The 21,285-nt window shown below is 40.4% G+C and overlaps 2 protein-coding genes across 4 annotated transcripts in view; one reads left to right on the top strand and one right to left on the bottom strand.

Annotated features, from left to right (window-relative positions):
- Positions 1 to 1,803, top strand: part of CENPF (centromere protein F) — a 46,010-nt gene extending 44,207 nt beyond the window's left edge. For all 3 annotated transcript variants that reach the window (XM_072035509.1, XM_038177122.2, XM_038177123.2), the window contains one exon: positions 1,332 to 1,803. In XM_072035509.1, coding sequence (XP_071891610.1) covers positions 1,332 to 1,412 — 81 coding nt within the window. In that variant the 3' untranslated portion in view covers positions 1,413 to 1,803. The remainder of the gene's footprint in view (positions 1 to 1,331) is intronic.
- Positions 1,804 to 4,509: 2,706 nt separating this feature from the next.
- Positions 4,510 to 21,285, bottom strand: part of LOC140001980 (spermatogenesis-associated protein 7-like) — a 37,863-nt gene continuing 21,087 nt past the window's right edge. Inside the window, exons 5-10 of the mRNA XM_072035100.1 lie at positions 19,219 to 19,724; positions 19,046 to 19,106; positions 17,700 to 17,764; positions 16,986 to 17,057; positions 14,264 to 14,321; positions 4,510 to 4,674 (exon numbers count right to left, since the gene is read on the bottom strand). Of these exons, the coding sequence (XP_071891201.1) occupies positions 4,510 to 4,674; positions 14,264 to 14,321; positions 16,986 to 17,057; positions 17,700 to 17,764; positions 19,046 to 19,106; positions 19,219 to 19,724 (927 nt within the window). The remainder of the gene's footprint in view (positions 4,675 to 14,263; positions 14,322 to 16,985; positions 17,058 to 17,699; positions 17,765 to 19,045; positions 19,107 to 19,218; positions 19,725 to 21,285) is intronic.

The following is a 21,285-nucleotide window of genomic DNA, read 5'->3' on the forward strand; positions in this document are numbered from 1 at the left end:
GTGCATGTTTCAGGGTGAATTACCCTGCTTGTCAAAACATGCTGCTTCTCACAGGTACTGCCTGAAGGCCTGTGGTTTATTAGTTCTTTAAGTGATGCCAATAAGCTTTATTTACACTCATTTATATACATTTTCCTATAACCTTAGAAACAAATGGAGCATGTTTGTTGGAGGAAAAAACAAAAAAAAACACACAACCAAAACAACTCTATAGTGCAAAAAGAAAGGAAACCTTAGTTTCAGGAAGTTGCAGAGTAATTACCTGCTGTCAGAGCATAAGCTAGGTGGAGGCTCTCACTGACCATAGTCAAGGCTACAGCAAGTTAAAAGCAATCAGTAATAAATGGTTTTTAATTTAACTAGGGGGAGGTATTCCCAAACAGTCCTTCTCTTTGCCTAAACTTGTGTTTATCTGGCTCTAAGGACAAGCTATGCCTGATTTTTAACTACGTTGGAGAAATTAAGGTTTCAGGATTTGTTTTTTTTTTTTTTTTTCCCACAAGTATAAATACACAGAATCACCAGTTCCTGGAATTTGTGTCCAACTTCTCTCTTGGACACTGCTGGAGATATATGGGTTGGTTTTACTTCAAATCCATGAACATCTGGGAATTTCTGGAGGAATTGTTCAGAGTATTGTTTCATCATTTGTGGAAACTATCAAAATCTGTTGCTTCATGCTTTATATTAACACAGTAAATATTGAGTCTTATTTCAAAGTGAAATAGGTTTGGTTTCCTTCTCTTCTCTGACAGGTACTTATATATACTTCATTTCAGACACCCAGATTCAAACTGTTGCAAACTTCTCAAGGTGTTTAAAATGTGGCCTCTGTCATTTTCATACACATTTACTCACTTTTGTATGTAGACTTAATGTAGAATTTGAGTGCTTTGCATATCAGCTAAATGTGAAAGCAGTGGTTTCTGTTCAAATGGCAGTAAAAATGTGAGAACTGTTTTATGTTTGCAGAATACGTGCAGAGGAAATGAAATACAGATCTCTGCAATACCTGGTACCTTCATAAACACGCTAAGGGTACTGTCTGTTCCCTGGTTAAGCTTTGTTTCTGCTCCTAGCAAATAGCTTGCCAGCTGTGTAGGAGATACTCCATCTTACCCATCAGCAAAACAAGTGATGTTAAGTCTCACTGCATTGTATATTCAAGTGAGAAATGTCTTCAAAATATTTTGTGTTGTTGTTATTGTGCATGTGCGCTTTTTTTTCAAATTCCCAATAGTTAGATTTTTGCAATGAGCCTTTTGACTTACTGCAGAAAGCTACCAATTTACCATTACAAGTGAAACAAAACACTTATGTTTGTGTTGCAGGTAAATGGTGAACAGCAGCCCCAAGCAGGGACAGCTCTTCCAGCACTGAAATCTACTTCAAGGTCACCACTTTGCCCGTAGAAGCAATCCACAAGCATTGTCTCTGACGATACTAGGGAGACTTGTATGATTCACAAAGCCAAAAATTCCCTAAATGAACAAGCACTACCCAAGCAAGATGAAAAACAAGAAAATTGTAAGGTGCTGTACATTTCTTTCAATTTAATTACCATGCAGAACAACTGATGACGAAAAACAGTTTGTCATGGAAATACCAGACCTATATGGAGGACACTATTTTCTCTTATCGAATGATTAACAATAATCTTCAGATCTTGTTCTTGAATATTTAGTAATATCAAGTCACTAAAAGTTGTGGAACGATACTGAAGGAACAGATCTTCTTTGAATTTTCTGTGAAGAATTGTACATAAACCTGCTATAAAATTAAACTATTAAGCCAAAAAGTGGACTACACGTTGCCTTGTAGATCATTGATACCATTTGTTCTGTGTACAGAATGATGATTTGCAAATGGAAATTAAACTCACCTGAGCATCTCTCAATCTATTAGGTTCCAGGAAAAAGGAGGCAAACACTATTAGAGGTTTTATAATGAGGCACTGACTTTGTAACTGCAAAAGCATATATATAACCAGACAGAGGCTGGAGTGCACAGGTTCAGTCCACTGTGTTCTTGGTACCCCTTCTTCCAGGTAGAATAACAGTGTGCAGAGAGGAACCCTGCTCCAAACAAAGCTATTTTCCCTGAAATTAAGTATCTGCCAGTCCATCTCTCCATACTGCCCACTATGCTCTGGCTTTGGCTGTAGCTGAAGATGTTACAACGATAATCTTCACCTCTGCAAATTGGCCCTTGGCCAGCCAGCAATCCCCAGCAAGCTGGGGTGGGAGCTGTGTACCTAGCCACGAAGGACATCGTGACGACAAGCAGTGCTCCTTCTAGGAGCAGTGGCTGCCTGCTGATTCTCTGCAGGAAGTCACCCTTTACCCTTAAAATCCTTATCCTCAAATGTGTTATTTTATATGGAAATGATTGCAGGTAGCTGACTTGTAATTGATGAAACAGGAGTGGATGTGTTGGAGAAATGGTCAGGTGTCAAGAAATAGTTGCATGTAAAGCCTTGAGTTGGTCCCTTTTCATTTGAGAAAAATCCTAGTTTATATCCTAAAAGAAGGTAAGGATAGCAATAATTTAGCTGGAAATACCATCTAAAATTCTGGTATCATCAATGTAAGAAAATAAATTTGTCTAGTTTATGACTGTGCACTTGAATTTACGATGATTCATTACAAATAAGCTCAGCACAGCAAGCTTGTGCTTGTTGATTTCAGAGATCTAATTGGGCTTGCTCAGTAGCTCAGAGTAATTCTGCACAGAAGAGGGTTACATCAACTAAATCAGTCATTATCCAACTGAAGAGAAATTACTTTTCCAATAATTCATCTTGCTTATGCTTGCCTACCCAAGTATTAGGAAAACCAAGCTGCTCTACATGAGCAATAGTCCTCTGAGACTTCAAGTTGTGCAGCAGAGGAGCCTTCTCATGTTGTTCTTCCATCAGAAAGGTGTCACTTCTTCTTTCAACATAGGTCAGTATCAGTGTTTTCTACTCCTTGAAAGAAGTTTCTTAATTTTAAAGTAAAATATTTTTGTTCCAAGGTGAACTTCAAAATATGAGTGCTTTTTCCCTAATGATACGAAGACAAGGTTCTGCTCCAAGCTGTGTCAGTGTTCCACTTGGTGTTCTTCTCTTACAAACATGTATAAACCAGCTTTTTGCCTTGCTGACAGCATTGCCTGCTACAATACGGTTTATGAGAACAAATTGCTTTTCTCATCAGTTTAACTGAAAGATCTTTAAAGAAATTCAACATTTGTCTCAAATGAGCCTAATGATAACAGACCAAAATATTCCATCTAGTTAAAAGGAACAAAAACATCAAGTTATCCTTCAGTAACTAGGTACACTTACGGCTGGCATCAGATCAGTAGATCTTGTGGCTTTTTCTTAAGCTTCTCCACTTGTTTCTGAACCTAGATATTAGGTAATTAAAACAATTCCTTGTGGCTGTTTGCCTAGAGGCATCTTCAAGGGAGCCTGAAAGAGGCCCAGCTTAAAGAACGCATTTTGATTGCCTCAGCGTCTGTCAGTGTACCAACAGAGCTGCTCATAAAATGTTCAATTATTTCAGATAAAGCTTTGTATATTCAAAGTGTTTAGGGATTGTGCAAAGAATTATAGCATTTTTTTTTTAAATAACTTCGTTACAAAGCAGATTTTGAGGTAGAAGCAGGAGTAGGAAAATGCATTGCTAACAGACAATAGAAAAAAAGACAACACTGGAGTGTTTTATTTATCCCAATCTTTTTCTATTTTCATCTGATGCCTTGAAAAGTGTCCCACTTGGAGAAGAGTGTGGAAAAAAAATCTATGTTTAGAAAGCTGCCTAATCTTGACCAGAGAAGTTTAAACAACTAAGTTATAATGAAGTAAATATCACTAAAGAAAGGATTGAGGCTTTTGTAATTACATATTTTCCTATTTGGCCATGTTTGTATTTTACGAGCCTGTAGATTCTTTTAAATGTGAACCTTACATTTTGAAAGATCACAATGTTTGTTTGTTCACAGTTACTGGTATCTACTGTAGTACTAGCTAATCTTAGGTTTGTGCATATGAGCTAATAAAGGTTAAGGTTTTATGAGAAATTACTCAGATTAATACCTAAAGCACTTGAAAATGGGACTTACTATTCTACATGCTATTGTAAACCAGTGAGACTTTAGGTCACAATTCATGTAAGGTTTTGAAAACTGTATCTAAAACTTAATTTCCAACTTATTTGTAAATCAAGTGTGTGGTAGGAAAAAATCAAAATGCCTCATCGGGCTTTCTAGGAAGAGGATTGCACAGGAAGTGTTGGTGTCAGCTGTCAGTAACTAATGAGAGGGCACTTGCATCTGGCTTTCTATTTGGATTGTGAAAATCTCTGTAAAAATGCCCTCCTTGGTGCTCTGGCACTGTTCTGAGCATGGTAACCTGACCATGCTATGTCTCAGGCAGATGCATTTGCTGGATCTCTTCCTCATTTTCCTGTTTGCCCAAGGTTTACATTGTATTTGGTGTTTATCTAAACTACCTGGATGCCCTAACTAATTTCCAACGCTGTCTGAAGCACCAAGAGCTGGAGGCTGAAGGCCCGCTGCAGGAATGCCGCTGTCCTTTTGCTGTGTGTGGTTGCAGTTGACGGACGGGCCTGGCTGATCTGTAATGTTCAGCTCTCTCTTCAGACTCTCAACTATTCTTCTCCGTTTCACCTGGTTAATGAAAGAAACCCATTAAAGGAGATGGCAGGACCAGATCCCATTGACAGAACATGGGCTCATGCTGCTTTCCGAAGCACCGGCTTCCTTCCTTCCTAAAACCTGAAGGCAACGACAGAGGAAAGTGCAACATACATCTAATGAGGATTGTCTTTGCACTGTAAGTTGCAGACGACTTCCTTTTAGACAGAAAAATGCAGCAGAAAGATGTAACCCCTCTGTACAGTATGGAACATAGCATCGCACCATAGACCAGGTGCCACCTCTTTTTGGTGAGAACACCCCAAATCTGTCCGAGAACTGGTTTCAGCTGCTGGTCCTTGTTCCTGCTGTTGGAGATCTCAGCTAACCCTTAAAATGATTCCCCTTCCTTCTGCTTTTGTCACCTTATCCTAAATAGCCACAAATTATAATAAGGCTGCCAGCAATCTTCTGAAAAACAACCAGCCAACCCCAGCAGTAATTCAAAACAGCTGTTTGAGCTTCTTGGAAGATGTTGACAATTGAACACGCAGTAGACTACTGTGGAAATGGGCTGGCAGTGTTCAAAGGCAATGTGAACTTGCTTAAAATACAGCCTGGTACATAAATGAATCCAGTAATGAGACAGATACCTCACACACAGCCATGATCGTGCAGATCTGCAGCCAGGTACGTGCACACCCAAACGCTTATTTCAGTGTAAAATCAGAACTTAGATGGAACTTAGAAAAACAGGATTGAGCTATAGAGTACCTAAATCTGCTCAGTTTTTTGCATTATTTGTCTCCCTTGAAGCTTTTTTAACAGCAGACAGACCGTGCACTCTTCACACTTCAGCTATTAAGATACTTAGGTGAATGCAGTGATGATTGATGGGTGCACGGAAAGATCAGCAGCTTTCAGTGTTTTGCTTTTCTACCATCACATCTCATAAACGAAATAGATGAAAGCTGAGTGAAAATGTGCTCCCAGCACTGAGTGGTGTTTCAGAATCCTTTCGCTGGAGGCCTGCTGGCTGCCATAGGAAATGCAGCGCAAATGCCGCTGAGTTTGTGAAGGAAAATTAACTTTTTTGTGAAGTCTGTATCCACATCAGATTACTGCTTTCAGAGGCAAAAGAGAGGAGTAGGAAATTACTAATTTTATCTGGGGAAAGCCCTCCAAGACCATCTGGCCCAACCATCCCCCTACCACCAACATCACCCCCTAAGCACCACATCGAGCCTCTCCTTGAACACCCACAGGGACGGTGACTCCACCGCCTCCCTGGGCAACTGGTCCCAGTGCCTGACTGCTCTTTCTGAGAAGAAATGTCTCCTCATTTCCAACCTGAACCTCCATTGGTGGAACTTGAGACCATTCCCTCTAGTCCTATCACTGGTTGTCTGCAAGAAGAGGCCGACCCCAGCTCCCCACACCTTTATTTCAGGTAGCTGTAGAGAGCATCATCCTTTAAAACATAGATAAGTTCATAGGTAGAATTGACGCTGCATTTGGCTACAGCTCTGAGCCAAAGGAGGGAGATGTAAAGTCTTGCCTTTATTTTAATGTTGACACTTTGAAAACACACTCAACCTAACCAGCTGCAGGACTGGCAGAGAAATAGCTGTGTTCCCTTCCACAAGACCTGGTGAAGGGCTGTACAGTGCTTTGAGGAGCTCTAGCAAAGGGTGCTGTGGACAGAGCAAACTCTAATGAAGATTTCTCTCCCTCTTCTTTCTTATGTCTTCACTAGCTGAGGAAATCTGTGCTTATGGTCCTTTTAAAGGCAAGTCTCTTATTTTCAGCCAACACAGTTGCTATTTCTGCATTGCTGCCGAGGGTACACGGTAAAAATATGGATGGGAATGTAAGAGATTTCTGGCTTGCTGTAGCAGGCAGGAGGATTCCACAAACCTGCATAGTCCCTGTGGCATGCTGGAGACACTTCTATAAATGCAATAATGCATCTATGATTATTCTTCTCCTCACCTCTCAATTAACCAGTACTGCACATATTGTTCCCTGTCAAATATCTTATTTTGTCAGATGCCAGAGAGCAGTGTTGTTCTCTTTTCAAATTGCTGGTTTGATTTCTGGCAGTACTTGATTGCTTTAAAATGTGCTTTCTACATCCATTTTCCTCAGTACTTAATTAACTGCAGAAAAAGACTGAAATGATTTTTCAGTTAAGTAGGTGTTTCACTTTTGTTGCCACTACCCCATTCATTTATTTCCTTTAGCTCACTGAAGCAGTCTCCGAGATGTTATCTTTCCTTTGCAAGAAATTCAGCACCCTGGATTTACCTCTCTGCAGCTAAATCCCCTGCAAAATGCATCCAGTGGTGGGATGAAGCACGGAGGCAAGGCTGCGGCAGAGGTGGTGAAAAGCTGCCCAATACCAAACCAAAGCTGCAGGCGATGTAGGGAAGCAAAACACAGCTGGTCATTTGAGAAGGCTGTTCCGCGAGCCACGGCTAGAAGCCGTGTGCCTGAAACGGTGCTGCACAAGCAGACCATGAGCGGTGAGTTAGCCAGGAGTCACGGCGTGCTGCGGGAACATTCCTGGAACTTTGTGGTGAAGTCTTGTTTGAGCATCACAAATGCAGTTTCCATCTCTGCTGTCTACCAGCTGACTCTAGAGGCAAGCACTGCCTTCCAAAATTCCAACTCTTACAGTGGTAGCAGTGCTTGAGCAACACCGGGGTACTTCTGTGGCTGTACACAAATGTCTTCAGGCTTCTGTGGTGCAGGTAACTCCTCGGAAGCTCTCACATTTATCTCATTCTCTTGGTGTGAGCTGTTCTGTCCTAAGTGCCCATGGGACGCTAAGAGCCAGCATGTAGTAAGGTACCGTGCAGCAGCAAATACACAAAACATTTTAGGTAGCAGCAAATCTGCCTTTGTACGACTGCTGCAGAACACTGCTACTGCATCATAGCCTGGGACTCCCCATATTCTAAGGTAAGGCCTTGCATGTGCACAGGTTCCTCAGAGGTAAGGCACTGCCTTGAAATTCCAGCGAAATTAATTAATTGGAGCAAAACAAGGGGGGGGAGGGTTGCATGTTTTGTGGTGCCCCCATGTAATTTATCTATTTCAGCCTTCAAAGAGCCAAGAGGGAGCCAAACATCAGTGACCCAGTATAACCATCATGGGAGAAGGGAAAACAGAGGAAGTGATGAAATATGTGGTCTGCAGTTTGGGTTGCAGCCAGTTAGGTGGACTTTGTGATTGCTTACTATCTTTGAAAAATACAAGAGTAGATTCTGAATGGCAGATGACTGTAAAATGGACTGATAGTGCTCAACCAGTGCAGAGTGACTTGCTCAAGACTGAGAAATTATTAATATTTAATATAGTCAGAATGAATCAAGAGGAAAATGGTTTATTGGTTAATCAATTAAGATTGCTTGAACATCCCCAAGGAATTCTGCTGTAATAAGAGAGAGTAACCATGAAGGCCCTGTCATCTCTTCTCTTTTTCTTCTGTGGAAGGTGACCTGGGGGTATTCGTGGCACAAAAGGGAGTTCAGAAGCTGTCAGGTAGAAGGCAAAAAGGGTGGGTGGAATTCAAATCATCAAATCTTTCAGGTTGGAAGAGAAGTCTAAGATCATCCAGTCTGACATTTAACCTAGTACTGACAAGTCCACTGCTAAACCATGCTGTAAGTGCTACATCTACACGGCCCCTGAATACCTCCGGGGATGGTGACTCGGCAGATTCCAAGGAATTTATTGGGAAAATCTTAAGGCTTGAGCTCAGTTTGAAGGTCATTATACTGGGCTTTGAATCTTCAGCAGAAAATTAATTCATCTTGTTGAAACACACTAAGCACAATGGATAATCCACTCTCATTGAGCAAAAAGCACGTCATAGCCAGTGCTTCAGAACTGACTCACTCTTCTAGCTCAGCACAGTGGTGTAAGGAGATATAGAGCAATCCCTTGTGTCTGTGATAGGGATTGAATGGATCACAGTCTTTGTGCACACGAATCCAATGTGCACATCTTTTCTTAAACTAACAGATGATATTTGCAGTCTTCAATGCCAAGGGATTTCTTTCTCTTCTGAGAGGTTTGTGGCCTTGACAAACATTTAGAAGTGCCCAAGAGCAGTGAAAAGAACAACTTTAATACCTTCTCTATGACTTTAAAGCAATTTATAGAATAATTTCTGAAATAATGTACATATTAAAAAAATATCCGGAAGACCACTCTTTGTAGATAGTAAAAGGTAATTTTATATCTCATGTTCTGTTTTGCTGAACAGACTGCTAAAGAGAAGCTTCAAAAAAAGGGAAGAATCTGTATGGTGGCCAGGGCTGGAAGGCTGAGGACTGAGAGTTTATACCGGCATAGTGCTGAGCCAGCAGAACTTGATCCAGTGCTTTAACTACGGACATATCACTTTTTCCTCTTTTCCACTCTAATCTAATTCTGAAGCTTGCTGACCTGCAACTAAAGCATGATCTTAGAGAACAGGTTGGCTTGGTTTCAGTAGCAAAAATAATCAAAGCTGTCAGCTACGCAGGTGTGAAGATTCCAGCATGCAGTGTCCTGCACGTGCAGGTTGTGAGGTGGACCAAGTTTAATGACGGTCATATTTTTTACATATACTTTCTACATTTTTTCCAATTGTCTTTGTATGTGGAAACCCTGATTTATGTAGACAGGTACCTCCATACTTGAAGCTATCAGTGTTTTCCACTGCACACACACAAAGGGATGTGTGTATGAAATGGGAAGAACATGCCCAGATATGAGGTATATCCTGCCAGGGCAGGCAGTGAAATGAATATGTCCAGTTAAAACTTCAGAAGAAATTTAAGAAATTGAAACGAAACTATTCCCACTGGAATTTCTAAAATTACTACCCATGCCACCTCGCCAAAGTACAAGACTCCTGCTTTAGGTGCCACGCGGAAATGAACCTGTTTCACAGGGCAGTTCCCCCTCTGCCTGTGATGGGGTCAGTACTGGTTCAGAGGGAAGTTTCTGCATACCAGACCACTGACATTATCTGTTGTGAGAGGAATAAACGTGGGCCCTGTGCTCATCTCAGAGCAGTCATTTTCATTTTTACTGGTTTGCATTTAAAACTTTCCCATGTGCCACATCTAATTATGGTATACAAAAATCTGTATTTACATGGTAACCGTGCACAGTGCTGAAAGTGACTGTTGGTAAATTGCTTATTCACTTTGATGATTAAGCCAGTAATTATTGCATTAGCATCCTAAACCGCACTTGTCTGCCGATACTTCTCCTTCTAAGGCAATCCCACGAGACGTGGTGGGCCAAGTAGGGAGGGTATGGCACTTGAAGAAGGGAAGGGCAAGGAACGTGTTGGAGGTTGGGCCAGTGGTTGCTTTCTTCCATGTCTGCTTCAGTGTGACTTAAGATGGTGATGGGACATGGCACAGCAAAAGAGATTTTCTTGCATAAGAATGTAAAAATAGACCTTTCCACTACTGGCTACTAAAGATCCTGTGACACTTCCCACCAGTTCTTATTGCTGAGGCTGTACTCACTCAGTAATCAAAGCAAATCATTTTATTTGGTCAAGGAAGGCAGGCCTCTCAGCTTCTACACCACTGTGGCATTCAGCTGCCTACACCTCATTATGTTCCTGTCTTAAAATGTTTGGTAGTGCTGCTGGATGCCATTGAACAGCTGTCTTCTACCTCCTCTCCTGAGGTAAACCTGATGTCTTCACACTGTGTTTCTGAGGGGGACTGAACACTTTATGATCCTCCTAAAAGCAAAGTATCAGCTGTTACTTCTTTGGGAGCTTTTGGATTTATATGATAAAATTCCAGGAAATAAGTTACTTGGAACAGTTTTGCTTGGTGGAAGACAGGCTGGCCCCCACCCCCTGCAGGTGCTGTGTTAGTTTCCCATCAGTTTCCTGAAATGATGCACTTACAGACACATTTCAGTGACTATTTCAAACCCAGGAGTGACCTTTTTTCTAGTCTCCTGGGTTCTAAGAACTGCTCTTTTACCTGTACCTCCTAGCAAGAACCGGTATTCCTTTCTTTTTAAGAAAATATTTGTCACGGAATTGATGGCTTCTTGAATTGTAACTGCATATGAATCTGATTTTGAGACCACTGCACTGCAGTCGAATGTCATCCTCACACTCATACAGGTAAAAAAACTGCCTAATGCTGGCTTTGATGCAGTGGCTAGGTAAAAATCTCAAGCTTTCCTGAGTAGACATCACTTCATTAGTAATTAATTAGAAAATAGGGGAACCTTTCCCTTCTGTAAAAATGTTAGAGAAACTCTCCAGTTTCGTAGTAAGTATTGCAGAAGAAAATGTAGTTCTAAGACACAAAGGAGTATGTTTGAACCTGGGAAGTTCAAAACCACCCAAGCAGACCACAGAATGCAGAGGTGGTAAAACAGCATGAACAGCAGAAATCAGTCTTGGATGGGAGGAGCAGTGCATGCTTTCTCCAGGGCACGCAATGGCATGCGTGCCAATGGCATGGCCTAAAGCAAGGAAAATTGCTCCTCAGACATGCCTTGATGAACCAGGTTGAAAGTTGTCTTGGGCTGGAGCCCAGTGAAAGAGCTCACCGCTGTGCCCCCACTTCACACCTATAACTGTACCATGTACAGTTAGCCAGTATAGCCAGAGGGGTTTAAGCATCCTCATGATGCATGAACTAGCAGCAGGCTGGAGTGGAGGTAGTTTTAGGGAATGGTCTCCAATGCTAGGCTAGAGTACGCAGCAGAAGGAACTTGCAGAGGGGTGTTGGCTTTAGACAGCAAGCGCACAGCAGAGCAGAGCCCAGGGAAGCAAGTACCCAAATAACATGTTGGCAGACATCCAACATGGGTGAAAAACGCACTGCAAAGGCCTTGACAAATGTTTCTGTCATCCTATTTTGTCTGCCTGGTCCAGAAAACATAGATAGCGAGTTAAAAAAGGGTTTGGTTTGAAGACAACAAACTACAAGAGAACAATGTATTTTTGTAGGACAGAAAGTCCCCACACTTTGTAATTCCTCTCCATCCACTGGCCAAGCCACTTGTAAAAGTCTCAAAGCAATTCAGCTTCCATTACTTTCCTTGTGGGAACTGTGCCCCTTCTAATGAATCTCACTGCCCACAGGCTTCTCCTGGTGTTGTCCTTACACTTCTCATTTAGCCTTTCCAAAGAACCTTTCTTCCTTCTGTGCATGCTACGTCCTTCTAACAGATAGAGGCAGTATGGGTCTTTTTCCTTTCATCATCGTGTGACTAAACACGCTAATTTGTGGTTTAAAAATAAGTCCTTTAACCCTGTTTTATGCCAGTTAGTTTTATTCCTCTTTTCTGAGTTTCTTCAAAGCCTTCAGCCACTACTTTTTGAGAAGACAACAGCAGGTTTAAGCTCTGCCCAAATACAGAGCAACACAAGATATCATACATTGCAATGGGACGTAGTTAAAATCCACTACTGTTTGCAAACTCATCCTTGCGGAAGGAATCAAGTACCTTGAATAGCCTATTAAAGGCTTCTCAGCTCTCTCTGTTAGGCACTCAGAGTCTTGTAGGCATTGGCCCTAGAAATAAGCTCTGCATCCCCTAGGCAGATGGGAATTATGTATCTTCTCAAACTGAGGTGTTGATGCTGAGTTTTTCCCCCACAAAACAGACTTAAAATTCACTAAATTTCAGCTTAGATTGTTCCCCAAACACTTTTGCTACCTACTGACTGTCAGTCAGACCAGCATCTAAACAGATACCAAAACACTGTTTATCTTCTAATCACGGCACTTTGAAAAACAAAATAACCTTCTGAGTTCTAATTATTTTATAATCTCTTTGATTGCTATTTATTTATCGTGCAAAGCATATGCATAACTCCCACATGCCTACTGCTGAAGAAAGTACAATGCTAAAAGGCAGTGCTGCGAATTCACAGACACAAATAAGCAAAGGTAACACATTTAAGTGCTGTACTGCATCCGTTTCTCAGAAATGCTCCCACCTGAATCTGCTGCAGCAATGTGAGCTTTAGAAGGCAAAGTCCATGCCCCTGACCACGAGTTCCTCTTGATCATCAAACCAAACGAAATGCCTTCTTGTATCAAGGCCCTTAAAGTCAGATCCAGAGAAGGACTCAAACACCAAATCCCTCTCGAGGCTGGAACGAGCAGCCTCACTCCCTGCAGGACATGGGAGAAGTGTGGGATGAAAGAGGTCCCAAGCCCAAACCTTGTGTGCTGAGCAGGGACCTTCTGGCAAGCAGGCAGGCAATAAGAGTGGGAAGATGTGACTAAATTCTTGCACCCTTCAGGCTCTTAGGAATGTCTCTCTCTTCCTTCCTTCCTTCCTTCCTTCCTTCCTTCCTTCCTTCCTTCCTTCCTTCCTTCCTTCCTTCCTTCCTTCCTTCCTTCCTTCCTTCCTTCCGTCCTTCCTTCCGTCCTTCCTTCCTTCCTTCCGTCCTTCCGTCCTCTCTTTCGTCCTCTCTTTCATCCTCTCTTCCTCTCTTTCTCTCTTTCTCTCTTTCTTTCTTTCTCTCTTTCTTTCTCTCTTTCTTTCTTTTTTATTTACATATAGAGACTGCAAAGATGGAAGGATTTACATTTTATAGTCATGGGGTGGAGAAAAATCAGGTACCTTTTAAATGAGTTCTGCAGCCTTAACACAGAGTGCTGGCATCTCTTTTTTTGCTCCTATTTCCTTGCACAGAAAAACAAACAAACAAACAAACAATTTCAAAACCTGTAGAGTGAAATGCCCGGTTGGTGCATTTGCTCATGAGGCATGGTGTTGGATTTGGGCCTCCCCAGTCTGGGGAAGGTGTTGGGATTTGCCTCCCCCATTTCATGGGAACACTTCAACCACTCTGGCATAGCAGCCAGTAACACCACTGTCTTTGTGAACGACTTTAAAAGGAAAACAGTGTGTTCCTTCAGGTTTTTCAAAGAGCAGTTATAAGTCCTGCTCTCAGGAGAGGGCTTTAAGATCAGGCTTAAATCAGGCAGAGGTGCTTTTGTTCATCCTAAATAGGATGCCAGACCCGCAGAGGAGAGAGACAGGACTGTGCATGCATATTTGTGCCTGTCATTTCCTATTGTCTCTCCATAGGCAACTTCCCTCTCAGCATGTGAGATTTTCAGATAAGCATTTTAAGATGTATAATTCTTGGCAGAAACCACATGGGGATTCTTAATGCTGAATGCTGGAGTTTTATTCTGCTCTGGTGACCAAGCTCCTAAAAGCAAACTATTAAAAAACAACATTTTCTTTCTGGGTCTAGTCACAGTCTACAAGGCTCTCTTGCTGTTCTACTCCAGAAAGTAGCAGTCACAGCAAAAACGTGCTGCAAGAAACATTCTTCATAAACAAGCTTTATATAATTAAAGCTATTCTGTACACTAAGTACATTACCTGCCTTTTGGAAATCTTATTAGAATAGTGCACAAAAGCTTAGAGAAAAATCTCTTTTCCAGTCCTCTATGGAAAACACCCTTCTTGTTGATTTTGTAGAAGTAATTTCTCCTCACCTTGTATTTAAATTGTGTAGCAGTCAGTCTGCCATAAATTGTTGCTCAGCATTGATATACAACATTTCTCCTGGAGGCAACAGAGTATTTAATAAGAGACAGTTTTTGCTCACCTCATCAAGGTTATGCCTCTTACTTTTAATATGCATCTGAAATACATCTTCTAATGCCCTTAAAATAGAATAAAAGGGAAGATCAGTGATAAAACAAAACAAAACAAAACACAAAACTATTCAAAGGCCTTATACTTTCATATGAAAAATACCACTCAGCCTGTCTTTCAGATCCCTTAAAACATATCCCAACTTCTCACTTTTGCTCCATCCTCTCCTCCCCCTGCCCCTAACACAGTTGTAAATGGATTGAAAAAATAATGTATTGACATTTGTAAGGTTGTTCCAAATGCATGCAGCTTGGCAGGATGGGGACAGTATTTCATGTATATAACTCCAATTTCTTCTTCTGCATTTAATAAGAGTACTGGAGCTCTCCATGGCAACACAGTAGTCCCCCTCTGTATTTCTCTCTGTTGCCATCCCACCACATGTTAACTAGCTGAAACTGGTGAAGCAGCTTCCCAGCTTCATTTATAGCTGTAGTTCCTTTGTCCAGAATACTGCATTACTCGAAGCTGACTTTTGAATTGCTTCTAGTCAATACTTCTTACACCTCTACATGTCATTTGTATGGTCTCCTTGTTCTTGGGCCTCTTTTCCAGTAACTTTTAAGAGAAACACTGAAAAGGCTGAACTTTCATGGTCTTGGTTCTGTTAATCAGTTGGACCAGGCCAAGAGAGATGCCTTCAAAAAGCACTCAGAATATTTTTCTTGATGGTATGATCAGCTGCAAGCAAAAAGTGCACTCACTGTGATGAGAAGCTGTGAAAAATAAACCTAACTGACAAGGAAATTAGGTCTCCAGGTTCTGCAATTGTAATTCAGTTAAATCTAACCCAATGTTTGGGTTTTCAGACTATCATAAAAAATGAAAATACCTGCAATGAACTGGAGGTGTTAGCAGGGCTGTTTTGGTTGTATAATGTTTATCTGAATTGGGAGGGCATTTACAACTCTATCTGTAAAGAAGCTTTTTTAAAATAAACAGAGCTATTTTAAAATATGTGCCTATCATAATAATCTTGCAGCAGGGTAGCTAAGGCTATTGGTTGTGTCTTTTCTAGTCTGTTACAAAAATCTGTTTAAAGATTGAACTTTGGATTTAAAATGAAAGGCAACTACCAATCATTTGCTTTTAATCTGCATAAAATTAAGCTCTGTTATTAAAGATCACCCAAGAAAATGCTTATTCATATATTTTTTGTAACCTTTATTTTTGAGGGAAGAGTGCACAGCACCTAAGCAATCTCCACTTGAGGTCAACAGATTGGTACTTTCACCCTATAAGCCTGAGCACAGACACGCTGGTGCCCCACGGTGCTCTGAGCTGGGCTGAGCATGGAGCACACACACACGACCCCTGCTGCTGTCACATCGCTCAGGTACAAGTCTGGGTTCTTTTGTTTGGTTTTCACTATCTATAGAGGAAAAGACATTTTCTGAAGGATACCAATTCTCCTGTTAACTTGGGGGCTGACACACAGTACCTTTTTGAGGCTTTATTTTATATTAATATTATCTTTGTGTGTATGGGCAGGCATGAAGCTCAGCAACCTCTGCAATATATGCTGAGTCAGTGGTTTGCAAAGCTACTACTGTTCCTCCTGGTGTAACCAGAAAACTCAAAATGAAACCTGGCATATGCACTTCTAATTTGGGCCTCGAAGGCAGTCTGAAAACTGCTGCACCTAGAAGGAAGAATGAAAACTCTTACTTTTAACTGCTTGCTTGGAAGACAAACTAGCCATTCATAATAATGACCACTTAAAAAAAATAATAAAAGAGCCCCAGAAATTTTAACTGAAATCCTCTAGATTGACAAGGAAATATCTTGGGCGGTTTCAGAATGGGTTTGATTGGTATCAGGGAGGTTAGCACCTCTTAAGCATAAAAGCACAGCACTTGACAAAGATTGGAGTTGTAAACATTTGGGTTAAATTCTCTGTCAAAGGAAAAGTGCCTCCCATTTAAAATGCTGGCCAGACAACGTTATAGAGAAAGAGGAAAATATGTTGGAATTTTGAGCAGGCCTACAAATGGACCTAAGGTTTGTCACAGTTCTCTAAATGTTACAAACAGGATAGTTTTCTATTAGAAATGTGATGGAGAATGGGAATGCATACTGGTGTGTGTGCACAACAAGATTTTACCTACAGAACTTGAAACCAGAAAAGGATGTTGCAGTTGGATCTCAGCAGTACCGGGTGTATTTGGCTCTAGGATTTATGTGTGCATCATTAATTTAGGATCCTACAGGAAACAGTTATTGCATTTATTTATTCTGCTCTTATACATAGGAGGAAGACTTCTACATATAAAATCTGCTGCTGCAATGCACTTTGCTGGATGACTCATTGTAGCTCACTGGTTTGCCAGCCCAGGATTGACTGGGAATGGGAATGAGAGTGTTGTAACAATAATGCCTATCATGATATTTTGTATGGGAATAAGATTGAGTACAGGGTCAGAAAACATGACATTTCCATGTTTCTACTAGAAGTTACTGGGAAAGAGGAGAGTGAATGAAAGTATTTTCTGTTCAGCTGTTCAGTTTAACTCATGACTTCAATAAAGTGCAGTCATAGAAGTGTGAACCAAGCTAAACTAACTTCATGTTTCAGTTTAATCTCATTACAAGTACCAGTTTCTTACTCTGACTGAATAATTGGTCAAAATTTTCCTACTCAAATGAATAAGAAAGAAATGCAAAGCACTTACTCCTTGTGGTAACAACTTCTAGTCAAAATATCATTTGTAAGATCTTGAAGAAAACGAAGATACTCTTCTCCTCTACACAAATACATAAGCTGTCAGCATCTTTCTTTAGCATACCCAGAATACAAATAAGATTTACTGTACTGTCCAAAGAGGTGGCAGTTTTAAAGTAATTAAACTAACTCAGATAAGGAATTTTGCCAGCGTATTCAAAAGTGATGAATCTCTTTACTAGTCTGCATTTTTTTACTCTCCAGGTTTATACTCTTTTAAATGAGTTATTTTCACATGTTTTATTGGTCAGCTTCCTAATTACTTTAATCCATTAATTTAATTTAATTTAATTTAATCCATAAATTTCTTTAATCAAGAATATCTTTGCCTTTTTAAAATAATTAATTCAAGAAAAATAGTTCCAATGGACAAAGCATAGGTATCATAAGACAAATTATTAACGTTATTTTGTTATTATTTAGTTTGCCTACAATAAGAGGTGACTGGGTGGCATGACTCAGAAAATCCCTTCCAATTTTCTGATCCCACACTTCCCGAGCAAGTATCTGAATCTTGTAGCCCTAATTCACTTCTGTCCACTTCATATAGCTGCTGGTAATTGGCTTTTGTGCCCTGATTTTAGTTTTCCATCATATTCCTGCTTTAGTATTTTGATACAAAACTTAGAAGCAGTTAAAAGAGACAAACAAACATTTAACTTACTTTTCTTTAAGTTGCAGTCCTGGAAAAAGTGACATTTCAGAATCTGGAATCCATAATTCATGGTTCTGACACAAACAAGTAAAGGGGAAAAGCAGGTTTTCGATTATCTTTGTATTAACATTTCATATTTCCATTTAGAGCACTGGGGAAAAGGATCTGATTTTGTAATATATCAAAATCACAACAACATCATACTAAAGTGACAGGCCAGCTCATGTGAAATTAATGTCTAGTGTCAATCATTCACATGAATAAAGAAAGGATATTACTACTAGGTAGGCTCATGTTAGCAGAAATGGAAACAAGCATGTACAAACTGAGAAAAACAATGCAAACAGTCTAAATGAAATCAGAAGTTTTGACAAAATGGGAGATATTTGCAGAGCTCATTTAAATAAGATACCTTTTTCTTTAAAAGGATGTGCAAAAAAAAAAAAAAAAAAGCAGACACAGAAAACCTACAAAAGCAGGCTGATACTGAAATTATCTTTCCTGCAGATTATCAACTGGGAATACTCTTGCATTTAGGAGCTTCTGTTTTAATGTTGTAAAAAGAAAGCTTTGATGGTTGGAATAAAGTGTGGAATAGTCCCAGCTAGCACAGAGCTAACACACATCAGGCCTGTGTTGCCTTGGCTGAGCTGTGCAGAAGTCTAACACTGGCTCCATAAGGGGGTGAGCAAGCCAAGGAATTTTACACAACTTCTCTAGCATGCATGGCTTATGCTACAGTTAACCATCACTTATTTTTAAGAGCACTAAAATTCACTAAATTAATCCCCCGTTCATCCTAAAACTCCAGGTGACCAGTAGAGTGCAACTTCCATACAGTCTTGTATGGTGTGTTACAGTGCTGACTGGAGGCTGAGGGCTTAGCACTTTGCCTGGACATTTCTATGCTCCAAGTTATTATTTGGATTGAATGAAAAGGCTGCAAATGAAGCAAAAGCTGAAACCACTGCTAGAAATTAAGTTAGAGTGCAGCGAGATGTTAGTCAAGCAGGAAAAAGCTCTGCTTTCAGAAGAGTGCATTTGTGTTGGAATACACTGTTTTTCACATTGCATAATAGCTGATTTATGTTTCTCAGAGAGATCGGTTACTTAATCTGTTCCTATTTGATTCACAGAAGTCTGTTGACCCTATATAGCCACATGTGCTAGATTTCTCAATTGCAATCTTAGTGACGTCTCACAAGGTGATTTAATTTTTTTAGTTTTGCTCTTACTGTATATTCCCCAAAGCCAAAGAGTACACTATACATTTAATTTCCACACAACCAGGACAACTTTTGTGTATGAACAGTGGGCTCCATTCCTGTTCTTTCTGACAAACTGGGTACACCAACCTCAACTGGCTGCTGAGAGAAGTTATCTGAGTGTGGTCTCACATGTGCATCTTCTATAAAACTGCAAGATTAAAAGCACAACAAAAACCAATTATTTCAGCTTAAAATGAATGTGCTTGAAAGTGAAATTACTTAATTTTTAGCATTGATGCATCAGCAAAATGAGTAAGTACCTGTGTAACTCTGTTTCCTTTTCGTTACTGACATCTGCTGAATTAAGTGATCGTTTGCCAGGAGTTGAGCTCCTTTTTGAGGGAGGAGGATTATAGTACCTGTGTTTTACAAGAAAAGACTGGTGTGACGTCTTTAAGATTTGAGGGGTAAAAAGCTTTTTTTCTGTGAAGTAAGCTGAATGTTTGTCAAGGAGGTCCCCAGAGTACGTTTTATTAAAAGAGTTTTGAAATGCCTTCCTCCTGTTGCGACTGCTTAAATGTATGTGAGGCTGTTGGAGTGGCAAAGCAGATGATCTGTCTGTGCTAGAGGCATGAACAGGAGTCTGAGACAAAGCATGCTGAGCAGTATTTTGGACAGTCTTCTTTGCAGTAGAAGCTGGCAACAGGGTTTTTGATGTGGGCTTCTGAAAAGATACAGAGGGGGACTGCTGTCCCTTTGTCCTGGAACAGTTGTTCTGAGCAGATGTCAAGTATCGGTGATCATTTTCCAACAGTGACCATCTTGCCTGTAAGTTAAAGAAAATAGCTGACAGAAAAATCACAGAAGGATTTTGCTGAAGATAGTGCCTCCTACAAACTGGGTCACTCACAAGGAAGTATAAGAACCAGTTTTCAAACTGTCTCAGGTGGTCTAAATGACTGGCAGGGTTTCAAGAACTGCAGTTAGGAGTAAAGCCACCCTGCCACTGTGCTAGAGCTGGTTAACATGTCCTTTTCCTAGTTTCTTTTTCCTTCATTTTCTTTGCAAGGTTGAGGTTGCTAATGACAGATAATCTTAGGAAATTACAGAAATTCCACTTTCCTTGCCAGCACTCTCAGGCAGAGAAGAGAGTTTTTCATCCCTTGGACACTGTGCATTTTCATCTTAATCCTACAGCTCCTCTTTGGGAGCACTAGGATGGCATCTTTTATTTGTTCTCCTTGTATGCTCACACTGGTATTCTGCCAGTGCAGTATGACTCCACCTCACGAGTTTGGATTCCAACAGAACCACTGTTATTCTCATAAATACCATAGGTGAAATCATGGCCTGTCATTTCACTGTTTATCTCAGTGGAAGCAAGATTTTACAAATCAAAATAATGCAGATGTTTGAATTGGATGACCTACTTTATAAGCAGCGTCATTGGTAATCTAGTGGTAAACCCACTGTAATTCGCAACAAATAGAAAGTTTTACAATCTAAATATAGCCTGCTGAGGAATTTTTGCCCCAAAGACACTCAAGGCTATGGCGGAATGAAATGTTTTGGATGACTTTGTCTATTGTGGTGATGTCCACTGGCAGAATTTGGTGAAGAACAGACCTACTCACACTAGCATGAGGTTGTACAGTCTCTGTTACCTGACAGAATATAAGGAGTTAGGATTAATTACTTTATTGTCTTGTTTTTACTAATAAACACCTTTTTAGAATGCAGATGATACTGTAAAAAAAATAATGTTATTGCATTACATTCAGTGGCAATTCTATGAAAATCATTGGGATTTAGTTTTCTTTGAAATATTGTGTACAGAAATATTCCTAATAAAAATATTGTCATAGACGTCACCAAATTATTTCAATAAATTCAGTCTATTTTTGTTTTCCAGGCACACATAATACTTTGTTAAATAGATAAAGATGAATCCCATTTGTCAAAGGAGCAAAGAGAACACATGCTGTCAGTGCACGAGTACATGTACTTGACACAATTACATGTCATCGTAGGTCTACAGCATAGGTCACGTAGGGATAACAACAGCTAGATGAGAGGTTAGCTGCCATATCTAGCCAAAAACATGATTAAGTCATTGCAGCTTAGGTGAAAGCTCAGTGGGCCATCAGGGCAAATACGTTCACTAGTTTTAAGACGGTGAGAGGAACAAAGTGTTTTTTGGTGCCTTTCCTCTCAGGCAAAACTAAGAGTCAAATATTATCTCTGCTTGACTAGACTATAAAAAGCGACACTGAACAAGCCTGCACTTACTGCTGTGTTACAGGCACTGCCCTGCACTTCAGACTGCAGCTAACTCCGAGGAACTTGGCCTCTTTCGGGCGACTCAGTACAACCTAGGTCCTACACAC

Source organism: Anas platyrhynchos, chromosome 3, assembly GCF_047663525.1.
Source record: "Anas platyrhynchos isolate ZD024472 breed Pekin duck chromosome 3, IASCAAS_PekinDuck_T2T, whole genome shotgun sequence".
In the NCBI taxonomy this organism is placed as follows: domain Eukaryota; kingdom Metazoa; phylum Chordata; class Aves; order Anseriformes; family Anatidae; genus Anas; species Anas platyrhynchos.